Consider the following 12143-nt stretch of genomic DNA (forward strand, 5'->3'; position numbering starts at 1 on the left):
TTTGTTGGTGGAACTGGTTATCTTGATTGGTTAGACCACAGATCACCAAGGCCAGTAAGCCACATTCACTGACAAAATCATCCTGTTCCCAGCCATCTTTAAAACAGGTCATGAAGCAGCTGAGTGAAATATGGATGATCCAGGGCAGGACATTGCCGGGACTGACACAAGTTACCAAAATTTCCATTGGTAAATTTTGGAGTGACTGGAGTCACTCATTCACATTCATGAGTAAAGTCAAGTATATTTATTCACACAAAAAAACCTCTTTCCCCACCCTCGCATTTCTTCATGATCTGTTGTGTTGGAGATAGCCTAATAGAATGTTGTTGTTTAGTCACTAAGTTGTGTCCAACTCTTTGCAACCCCATGGACTGTAGCCCACCAGACGCCTCTGTCCATAGGCTTTCCCAGGCAAGAATACTGGAGTGGGTTGCCATTTCTTTCTCCAGGGGATCTCCCTGACCCAGGGACTGAACCTGTGTCTCCTGCTTGGCAGGCAGATTCTTTACCACTGAGCTACGCTGGAAGCTAAATGGTTAGAAAACCTTCATAATAATACATTTCCATATGGGATGGGGTTGTTGTTGCTAATCAGTAGTTAATACTGACAACTTATAAATATTTCAAACTTTCAAAATCTTAGCCAAGTATGACACCTCAAATTAATTAAACAGGGCTAGACTCTTAATGTATTATGAAGTTTTTCACATTTCTATAGTTAACAGTAATTTTTATTTTGCCTCCCCCCATGCCCTTCATGTAGTTCTTGTAAATATGTTGTTGCTGCCTCTGCCATATGGTTAAAAAAAGTTACTCAAAACACAACAAATTACTGTTATTTCAATACTATAGAAACTACTGAGTTTCATTACCCCTCCATACCTTTTTGTATCCCTCCAAAAGAATGTTCAAAGGCATTTTTGGTTGGGAGACATTCACTACTTATTCTCTGAATTATGTTGGCAACATTTTAGAAACACTTGAAAAAGACTTGCGACATATGTTAGCAAAAGTCCAGAGAAGGAAAGCAGAGATTGGCAGGAAGCAAGATGTTAAGGAACTCAACAGTCTGACCAAAGGTGGGTCATGCTCTGTCAGGTACACTGAGGAAAGCATACTGGGGGAGGCAAGCTATAAACAGGATCCAGACTTAGCAGCCCACAAGGCAACCAGATGCTGACTACCCAAGGGTCCCTCTCGCAGACCTCCCACCTTTACCTGCCTTCCCTGAAGCCACGATACAATCACAGATATTCCCACTTCCATCCATTACTTTCCTCTAGCCTTCCAAACTCCTTTCTTACCCCACTTCTCCCCTTTCCCACTTTCTATTTTGCCCCTCTGTACATAATCTTTTGTTTTCAACCACTTTTAAGGTAATTTCATTTCAGCTGGGAAACAACTCCTGTCTTCTTCCCTCGTTCCAAGCCCAGGGATTCGAGTCCCTCCTGAGCTCCTTGGAGCTGGGACCTTTCCCGAGCTCAGCAGTCCAAGCTGTGAGGGTGATCTATTCTGTGAGTCCTCCAACGGGGTGGCCCCTCCATGACGCCAGTCTGCTCCTCTTCCTTTTTCCCCCTATCCCCAAAGAACCTAAACTCCGTGCCCTCTGAAACTGTCTGTGTCTAAGTCGCCAAGATCTCCGCCGGGATCCAAGATTTTTTTGACCTAAGTGGGGTCGGGTCGGGGAGGACAGTACCTCTTTGCAGGAGTGAAGCTCCGGTCCCGCTCCCTGAGTCACCTGGAAGGCGGTCCCAACCCAGAGTAGCAGCCGCAGAAGCCGGAGTGTGCGCGGCTCAGTTCTTCCCCTGCCTCTGGCAGAGGGATGGAGGCTGTGGCCAGGCTCAGCCATAGTGTTGTTCCGAGCGAGCGACAGCAGCGGCTCAGGTGCTGCGGCTGCAGCTACTGCTGGCAGAGGCGGAAAAAAAGGGGAGGGAGATTCACAGGGGGCAGGATGTAAGGGGCTGGGCTCGCTTCAGTCACCTCCCTGCGGCTACGCCAAGGCCGCCCATCCTTCCTCCTCCCTCCTTTCTCTTATCCTCCTCCTACCCACGTCGCCTTGGCAACCGCCTCCTCTTTCCCTTCGCGCGGGTGGGGCAGGGACCACGAGCTCCTCTGCCGCTCACCTGCCGGTCGCCATGGCAGCCGCCGCCGCTAGCGTGCGCGGCGCAAAAATGCACGCGCCCAGGGTCCGCAACCGGCCCAGCAGGCGCGCACAAGGCTCGTGCAAAGAACGCGGTGGAAACAACCTCCAAGCCATCACTACCAAATTCATTATTTCGGGCCATCGGATACCTACGAGCATCACTAATTTTGCAGACGTGGCGTTCTACATATACTTATTAAGCATCTTGTTAAAAGCAACAGAAAAATGACCGCTATGATGTCTCTCCTCCAGGGATTATAGCCTGGAAGACTGGCCCGGGTAGGTGTTACCTACTGTAACAGCTGCTTCTGGAGGTCTTATTTCCACCACACCAAACCCATTTGTGAATTTACAACCAGTCCTATGCGAAACCCTGGGACTCACATAGTCAAGCCGAGTTTAAGCAAGGAGAGTTTGCCTTAGCTGGGCAATTTTCCAAACACGCCTGGACTCTTCTGTCATCGCTCTGAGAAATCCTTTCGTAAGATTCCAAGCAGAAGGACATTTCAGGGCTGGCTATCTTTTATGAATTCTTTCCTAAACTGAAGTCTTTTGCAGAAGATCTGTAAGATGGGAGGCTAGCGTTTTTCACTGACGGCTCGCGAGTGCAAATCCAGGGCTCCCGAGTACACTCGGCGGCTCTTTCCCCTCTGTGTTCCCAGTAGCTTCTTCCCGAGGGGCCTCCCGCGTTAGACCGCCAGGTGGCGCCCTTCTCGGAGGGAATTCGCCTTAGTCACAGAAGGCCGAGCAGTTGCCTGGCAACTGAAATTGGGCGTTCCAAACAATTGGGACCCGGGCTCCTCCGCGTGCTAGGTTGTGTGCGGCTGCGCGGGTCTCTCATCCCTCTTAAAAGCGCCTCGCTCGGTGTTTTATCATGCCTCTCATCCGAGACCCTTTCCAGAACCCTGCGTTGGATAAAGATGATTCCTACTTGGGAAAGTCGCGGGCTTCCAAGGTACTGAGGTTTCTTAGGCAGGTACCCAGTAAGGTCGACCTCACTCTTCTGTCGGCCTGACCGGAAGAAGTGGTAACTTAACCCTGGTGAGGACACTGAGTCAGGTACCGGAGAGGTCTGTTTTCTGCCTACCTCCATGATCCCATATTCAGGTCTCCCCACCTTTCACAGGTGCTTTTGAGCAGAGGGAAGTGGCGCTCTAGTCCAGAGGAACAAGGGGCACTTGCGGACTTAAGCAATGATTGTTATGGCGGGCCTTGCACAGGCCCAGATTCCACCAAGCAACGCTTTGCCCTATTTGGGAAACTCTTCTATGAAGAGACGTGAGGTGTATAGAGTGGGAAAGAGGTATCAAACACCAGGTCATGCTTTATGCATCTGTCTTTGATTCATGTTGGAATGTGTTTGTGTATATATGCGTGTTTCATGATGATCCAGGAGGAGTAATGGACCCTAAAGCAGTGATGCAGGGGGTGGCGGTAAGATGCGAAGGGCAGGACTGATGGGGCTTTGTGGCTGACTGGATATGGGCCCAAGAGAGTGGCCCATCTAGGAGGGCTCCTAGGTTTCTGAGGGCTTAGCTGATACCATTTACTGAATGAGGTGTCCGGGAAAAGCAGGTTTGGGGAGAATGACGTTGAGATCAGTGATGTTGCTGTTGGTTTTGGTGCCTGTGGGACACTTCTGTGGAGACGAAGAGTAGACAGCATGGTTAGGGGTGCGGGTTGACGGTGTGTGGAAGCCACGGTATTCATAGAGTGGTACTTGAAGCCAAAGGAGGGAATGAGCTCACCCAGTGAACGTGAGAGTCAGAAAGGCAGAAATGAAACCCTTGGAGAATCCCACTTAGGGGCAGAGAGAGAAACAGAGCGGAGAAGGAAGCTGAGAAATAATAGCCAGATGCAGAAGAAAAACCAGGAGGAGCTAGACCCATGCAGGATGGAGAGAACATTTCGTGGAATCAGAGTTATGGCGCCAGAAACCACCGAGGTCAGATAAGATCAGCTCTGGAAATGATCCATTTGACCTAACCACAAAGGTCATTAGCAAGAGTAGTTTCAGTGGATGCTTGAGGCAGAGGTCAGACTGTATTGGAATGGAAAGGGGACGGAAAGGGGGTGGGAGAGAAAGTGGAGAGTAGTATGTGTTGACTCTTAAGGAGGGAGCCAGACAGTGACGAAAGGATGAGATGCTGGGTACAGGAGATGCCAGGATAGCACAGGTCCCTAAAATACCAGGAAGGGCTGGGTTCAGGAAGGAAGAGTTATTCTTGAATAAAAGGGACTTCCCTTTCTCTGAAGTGAAAGGAAAATGGATAGTGAAGATGGCAGCTCATGCTTGACAGGCCTGATTTTCTCAGTGAAAGACCATCTCACCCTTCTGCTTATAGAGATGATGAGGCTTATGCAGCCTTGGAGGACTGGAAGAGCTACCTGTGCTTGCATCATATGTAATATTCCCATCTCCTTTTCATCTTTCTTGGTGATTACATAGTGCCTGGTCCACACCATTCAATTAACGCCTGATTGAGCTGAGTCACACAGCACTGTGTCATATACCGGGGATGAAGAAGGTTCCAACATCAGATAGGATGAATGAGAGTTCTACTAGGTTGTAGTTGTACTTACTGGAATTCAGTCATTGATTCAATTAGCATCTCATTTTAGAACACCATGTTTTAGGTCACTGTGCTGGGTACTGGGGACACAGTGGTGAGCAACATGGCATTTTACATGTAATGAAGAAATCAGCTATGTGCTTTTGATATTCATACTTGTGGGGTTTTAATGAGAGAACCGAACATTCAATGAATTTTTTGACATTCCCTCAGAAACAATGACCCTTCCTTCCTTACTGAAAATTTTTTCTCACCTGTCTAGACACTGTTCTCTCCTGATTCTCCTCTCCCTATTCTCTTGTCTCTGATTGCCCCCAGCCAACCCCATTATAATATTGTGCAGTCCTCATGAACCACCTCTTCCTTTTTAGTCAGATTCTTTTTGGGAGGCTTCAGCTGTTACTCCAACAACTGCATATTGTGTTAGAATATCTTACCTCTTCTTCAAACTCAGGACTTCTGAACCTGAGCTCCTCTTGCCTGTCTGCTCCCCATCCTTCACTTCATGTCCCACTTCACCCCATTCCCTGTCTTCCCAGCCCATTTCTGTCAGTTCTAAGAGAAAACTTAGGGGGGTCAAAAGGCTGGGAGGCTTGCCCCATATCATCCTTCTCATTTAGATGTCTTGATTCAATTAAAATGGAATGGCAGGAGGGGATGGATGTCACTGATGCTACCACATCGGCAAGGCCTTCGGTAACCAGGTGTGGGTGTGGTTTCTTTTGCAGAAACTGCCATATAAGAACCCAACTCACCTTGCTCAGCAACAGGAACCCTGGTGTCGACTCAGCTCAACTCCCACAATTACCTCCATGAAACGGGATGTTTGTTTTTTTTATTCAGAGGTACCTAGCATTGAAATGATATTTCTCATTATATCCACTTAGGACTAATGACTATTCTTTTTGAAAGGCAGTCTGCCCCTGACTGCTTTAGCAGTTTTATCTTGCCCCCAATCCAAGATCCTATCAAATCTAAAACCAAATACCAACTTATCAGGCCTCTCTGGGAAGGCAAAAGGCTTGAGTTTTGCTGCAGTTAATTATTTGGAGCAAATCATTTTCTCACTAGACTTCTCATTATAACCATGAATGAGGTAAGGCCCATTAAGCTCAAGAGGTTCCCATGTCTCCAGGAGAGCTTTCCACTCCTTAGACTTAAGCATGAGACAGTTCTGTATGGACAAGATTTAAGAGGTCAGCATGTACAGTAATTTGGTGTGTAAAGAGCTGGTGGGTCTCAGGCCCCAAAAGGGTTCACTGTGCTTTGGGAGAAGAGTAGAACCCAATAGAACCCAACTAGAATGGGTGCACAGTGGCAAGTTAACCCTGAGGGGGTTGGCTTCCTCTGTAGATACCGAAGGATGACCTGGATTTCCGCTTAGCGGCCTTGTACAACCACCACACAGGGACATTCAAGAATAAGAGTGAGATACTCACACACCAGGAGACCATCCAGGATACCCACGGGTAAGTGGTGGAGGCAGAGCCTCTCCCTAAGAACAATGCCATCCAATTAAGTAAGGTAAACTGTCACCTGGGAAATAATGGATAGGTTCCTATTTGTATAGATTTTTGCATTTTTTTACTTCTGTAATACAATTTCTGTGGGTTTCTTTTTTCTAAAATGAAGATCTTCCAAAATTATGCTCATCTGTATAATAAAACATTTGGTTAATTCAAGAGGCTAGAAAGGGCCTTTGGTTGCTATATTTTTGAGGTTGCATGCAACTCCTTCCCTCCTTACCTTCTTCTCTTGATTGATTGCATTCTCCCCTATTCTTCCCACATCATCTTCCAGAATCAAGACCCAATTCCCTGGAGAATTTTTGCCCCCTCCCCAACCATCCCCCATCACTTCCAGAGCTAACATCAGACACTGGATCAACCCTAAGAAGGAGTCTATTCACAGCATACAGGGATCCATAGGTAAGGGTTAGAAGACTGAGGCATGGGAGGCAGATGGGTGGTGCAAGTTTTTCTCAATGGACACAGGAATCAGGGGGTTGAGGTGGCTGGCTATTAGGGAACATGAAGGATAACTGAATCTGACACATATCAGACTAATCCAGGGGACATACTGACTATAGGGCCAGGAAATGAATTCCGTTTCAGAGCCTCTGCCTTAGCCTTAGGTCTATAATGGACAAGAATTTTCAGCAAAGGACAGAAGCCTGGGAAAAGACCTATAGCTACCTCCCATCAGTCTTCTGTGCTTCCCCAGCTGTTAGAACCTTCTCCACGGTCCTCATGAAAGTGTAGGTGACAAATTCCCAGAAGAGGCGACAGATCGTAAATTCACAGCCCATTCCTCCTTCTTTTCTCCACAGTGTCCCCTCACACTGCAGCCACCAATGGAGGGTACTCCCGAAAGAATGATGGTGGCTTCTTCTCCACCTAAGTGTTGACAGGCCCCTGGAACATCCCGCCGACCACCTCCATTAAATAGATTTGTGTAAGTTGAAGCCTGGAGTATCTGTTATCTGCGGACTACAAGTTGCCACTTGACTACTCTTAAAATATGGAAGTTTCTCAACTTCTAGAAACTAATCCTATTGGGCAATATTTGCAATTCGGAGTCGTCCTGCCGAAAAGATAAGGATTTAGGACAGAACAGCACTGCTTTTGGCAGGAGACAGGTATTCACATTTTGTAAACTGGAGTCATTCCAACCATACAGATATATAGCCATTCAACCTTTCTTGAAAACTTTTTATGTCAGGTGCTGAGCTAATTGTTAGGGAGACAAGAATGGGCATTATCCATTCTCTCAATGAACTTAGAGACACTAACTTTAGTAGCTCTTTGTAGCATTAATATTTATGCAGAGGTCACACTTAACAGATTTCAGACCTTCTGGATTTAGTCATTTTCTGGGCTCTCCTTCTCCATGAGAGCTCAGTCTCCCTGGTCCTTCTTCCTTTCCATTGTTCATTCTCTTAACTCTGCTGTCTCCTTGCCTGGGAGTCAATTCTTTTTTCGTTGCCTAGATTTATAGCCCCTGATTCTTAGAAACAGAGCTTAACAATCTGATCCTAGGGTCTGAATGTACCTAAAAACTAATGCATTAATGTGGTTCCTAAAATTACAAGCCACTCACAGGAACCTGCTGTCAGAATGAGCAAGAAATGACAGACCCTTTAGAATATTGTACAATTAAGTTCCCATTTCTAAACTTGGACAGCATATGCACTGTTGAATAAATCAGACATGAAAGGCTTCCATTTGGTACTCAAATGCAGGGTCCTTAAATTCCACCAAACTAACAGTCCCTCTTCTACAGAGATACTCCAGTTTATTCATAGTGTTTACTGCTAAGTGGCAATATTTTCAGTTCTCATTATTTAGAAGGGCTGAAAGTAGCAGAGAGGGGTGCCTCTCTGGATAATCACCTCATGCGAGTTGATATTGAACATCAAAAAATTTATTACTGTGATCCATGCATGGAGGCTTTAAATAATCCTGATTTCTAGACCACTCTGATAATTATAATTCAGTAAATCTGGTGTGGGTCCCTGGAATCTGAATTCTTACAAGCTTTCCAAGTTCTCTTATGGATATATACACACAGATTGTTGTTTAGTCACTAAATTATGTCCTACTCTTTCCCACCCCATGTACTGTAGCCCACCAGGCACCTCTGTCCATGGGATTCTTCAGGGAAAAATACTGGAGTGGGTTGCCATTTCCTTCTCCAGGGGATCTTCTCAACCCAGGGATCGAATCTGAGGCTCCTGCACTGCAGACGAATTCTTTACCACTGAGCCACTTGGGAAGCCCTTATATACACAGGCTCAGAAGGTAAAGCATCTGCCTGCAATGCAGGAGACCTGGGTTCGATCCCTGGGTCAGGAATACCCCTGGAGAAGGAAATGGCAACCCATTCCAGTACTCTTGCCTGGAAAATCCCATGAACAGAGAAGCTGGTAGATTATATTCCATGGGATAGCAAAGAGTCGGACACGACTGAGCGACTTCACTTCACTTCAGACATGCGTATACATCTACATGCCTTCACGGGCAGGCGCTGTATAGTGTCTTTAGACAGAGGGCACCAGTGTTGGTATCACACGCCGAGTCATGATGACAAGGCGGGCTTAAAGAAAGAAGGGAAAAAAAAAGGCACCTAGAAAAGTAAAACTGCAGCAGAGAACAAGGTCTCTGTCCCCTTTCAGCTTCGGCGCCTGCGGGCGGGGCAACGGCTAGTTCGACGGCCCGCCAAAGACCCCAGCCCGCTATCAACTATTGACACGTTATCCCCAACGCCACGGGCGGGCGTGCCCTGGGGCCAGGCTCAGATCAGAATCGCCTCGATAATCAATGGCGCGGGACAAGCCCGGCCTCGTCTATCTGATCAATTCATCACTTCTGAGCGCCGGGCCCCACAGGACCGGCTCCGGAACCTCCGGGGCCACGGCGTTGCCACCGCCCAAGGGGCCTCGCTGCACAGCGCCCCGAGGAAGGGCTTCGCAGGAGGGAAGCTTTTCATTTCGGGTCGGCCCGGCGGGGCTGGAGTCCCAACCCGATCAAATAAGATCAACGTGTAGGCCGGGGGAGGGGTGCAGGGGCGGGCACACGCTCTCACACATTCACGCACCCACTCAGACATTCACGCATCCACTCACACACTCGGCCTACACGCGCACTCCCCCCCCCCCCCCCCCCCCCCCCCGCGCACACACACACACACACAACACCACAAAGCAATTCACAGCAACCTCACTTCCATCCCGCTCTCCCTCCGGTGAAGGAGCGGAAGTTCGCACCCACTTTTATAGCCCCCGGCCCCTGAGACTTCTGGGAGGAACCACCAAGCACCGGCCCTCTCCGACTGTGCACTTTGCTGCCCTCACGTGGTTCGGAGGGGAACCAAGGGCCCTGGTTCAGTTCAGTTCAGTCGCTCAGTCGTGTCCAACCCCATGGACTGCAGCACGCCAGACTTCCCTGTCCATCACCAACTCCCGGAGCTTACTCAAACTCATGTCCATTGAGTCGGTGATGCCATACAACTATCTCGTCCTCTGTTGTCCCCTTCTCCTCTAGTCTTCAATCTTTCCCAGCATCAGGGTTTTTTCAAATGAGTCAGTTCTTCGGATCAGGTGGCCAAAATATTGGAGTTTCAGCTTCAGCATCAGTCCTTCCAATGAATATTTGGGATTGATTTCCTTTAGGATTGACTGGTTGGATCTCCTTGCTGTCCAAGGGACTCTCAAGAGCCATAGTTCAAAAGCATCAATTTTTTGGCGCTCAGCTTTCTTTATAGTCCAACTCTCACATCCATACATGACTGGAAAAGCCATAGCTTGGACTAGACAGACCTTTGTTGGCAAAGTAATGTCTCTGCTTTTTTTTTTCTTCTGCTTTTTAATATGCTGTCTAGGTTGGTCATAATTTTTCTTCCAAGGAGCAAGCATCTTTTAATTTCATGGCTGCAATCACCATCTACAGTGATTTTGGAGCCCCCCTCCCCACCCCAAATAGTCCACCACTGTTTCCACTGTTTCCCCATCTGTTTCCCATGAAGTGATGGACCTAGATGCAATGATCTTCGTTTTCTGAATGTTGAGTTTTAAGCCAACTTTTTCACTCTCCTCTTTCACTTTCATCAAGAGGCTTTTTAGTTCCTCTTCACTTTCTGCCATAAGGGTGGTGTCATCTGCATGTCTGAGGTTATTGGTATTTCTCCCGGTAATCTTGATTCCAGGATGTGCTTCATCTAGTCCAGCATTTCTCATGATGTACTCTGCATATAAGTTAAATAAGCACCGTGACAATATACAGCCTTAACAGTACTCCTTCCCCAATTTGGAACCAGTCTGTTCTTCCATGACCAGTTCTAACTGTTGCTTCCTGACCTGCCTACAGATTTCTCAGGAGGCAGCAATGTGTGTGGATCTCTTTCAGAATTTTTCAGTTTGTTGTGATCCACACAGTCAAAGGCTTTGGCATAGTCAATAAAGCAGAAATAGATGTTTTTCTGGAACTCTCTTGCTTTTTCAATGATCCAATAGATGTTGGCAATTTGATCTCTGGTTCCTCTGCCTTTTCTAAAACCAGCTTGAACACCTGGAAGTTCATGGTTCACGTATTGCTGAAGCCTGGCTTGGAGAATTTTGAGCATTATTTTAATAGCATATGAGACGAGTGCAATAGTGCGGTAGTTTGAGCATTCTTTGACTTTGCCTTTTTGGGGGATTGGAATGAAAACTGGCCTTTTCCAGTCCTGTGGCCACTGCTGAGTTTTCCAAATTTGCTGGCATATTGAGTGCAGCACTTTCACAGCATCATCTTTCAGGCTTTGAAATAGCTCCACTGGAATTCCATCACCTCCACTAGCTTTGTTCATAGTGATGCTTTCTAAGGCCCACTTGACTTCACATTCCAGGATGTCTGGCTCTGGGTGAGTGATCACACCATCGTGATTATCTGGGTCATGAAGACCTTTTTGTACAGTTCTTCTGTGTATTCTTGCCACCTCTTCTTAATATCTTCTGCTTCTGTTAGGTCCATACCGTTTCTGTCCTTTATCAAGCCCATTTTGCATGAAATGCTCCCTTGGTATCTTTAATTTTCTCGAAGAGATCTCTAGTCTTTCCCATTCTGTTGTTTTCCTCTATTTTTTTTGCATTGATCGCTGAGGAAGTCTTTCTTATCTCTCCTTGCTATTCTTTGAAACTGCATTCGGATGCTTATATCTTTCCTTTTCTCCCTTGCTTTTCACTTCTCTTCTTTTCACAGCTATTTGTAATCCCTTAGTATTTCTAATATTCTTGAAGAGATCTCTATTCTTTCCCATTCTGTTGTTTTCCTCTATTTCTTTGCATTGATTGCTGAGGAAGGCTTTCTTATCTCTCCTTGCTATCCTTTGGAACTCTGCATTCAAATGGGTATATCTTTCCTTTTCTCCTTTGAGCCCTGCTAAGGCAGGACAAATTCCCAGAATGCTGAATTATATTTGCCTTTGAATCTTTGTGTGACATATTTATAACCATATCTATAGTTTTTCTTTGATCTTTGATCCAAGTTCTGGATAGAAGATGATATAACCTCAGGATCCCTCTAGGTGAATGAGTTCTGATCATTCCAACACCAGCTTTCCCAGGATCTCCTCCCAAGGGAGAAGGCAGACATCATTTTACCAAAAGAAAAGGGTGAGAATAGATGACTTAAGTTCAAGGAATAAGTGGTTAGAATATCTAATGAGTAAAGGAAGGAAGGCATATCCCTGTCCACACAAAGCCCTCTGCTACCCTTCACTTGCTTTTACTTAATTTCATACCCACTAAAATGTTTCATCCTCTAGCATCAGTGAAAAAAAGGAATTATTACGTAAATTACAATTAGTTCCTTACACATCAGAGTATAATGTCTCAGTTACTTCCTTCTCCATTTTCAGTGACATGTATGTGAAGGGAGAAGATAAAT

General features: G+C 46.5%; 2 protein-coding genes and 1 non-coding gene across 3 annotated transcripts in view; 1 reads left to right on the plus strand and 2 right to left on the minus strand.

The window, feature by feature from the left end:
• The window catches only part of ELAPOR1 (endosome-lysosome associated apoptosis and autophagy regulator 1), a 75728-nt gene extending 73876 nt beyond the window's left edge, over nt 1-1852 (minus strand). The window contains exon 1 of the mRNA XM_052637495.1: nt 1700-1852. Within this exon, the coding sequence (XP_052493455.1) occupies nt 1700-1852 (153 nt within the window). The remainder of the gene's footprint in view (nt 1-1699) is intronic.
• Nucleotides 1853-3020: 1168 nt separating this feature from the next.
• CFAP276 (cilia and flagella associated protein 276) lies at nt 3021-7154 on the plus strand. Its single transcript, XM_052638000.1, has 5 exons — nt 3021-3101; nt 5448-5564; nt 6073-6188; nt 6520-6647; nt 7049-7154. The coding sequence occupies exons 1-5, from the start codon at nt 3021-3023 to the stop codon at nt 7117-7119; spliced, it is 513 nt and encodes a 170-aa protein (XP_052493960.1). The 3' UTR covers nt 7120-7154.
• A 1858-nt stretch (nt 7155-9012) lies between these two features.
• Nucleotides 9013-9468, minus strand: LOC128045894 (small Cajal body-specific RNA 2). The gene has a single exon (XR_008199221.1). It is a non-coding gene; the product is annotated as a small Cajal body-specific RNA 2 (non-coding RNA).
• Between the last annotated feature and the right edge of the window lie 2675 nt (nt 9469-12143).

This window comes from Budorcas taxicolor, chromosome 3, assembly GCF_023091745.1.
Source record: "Budorcas taxicolor isolate Tak-1 chromosome 3, Takin1.1, whole genome shotgun sequence".
NCBI lineage: Eukaryota > Metazoa > Chordata > Mammalia > Artiodactyla > Bovidae > Budorcas > Budorcas taxicolor.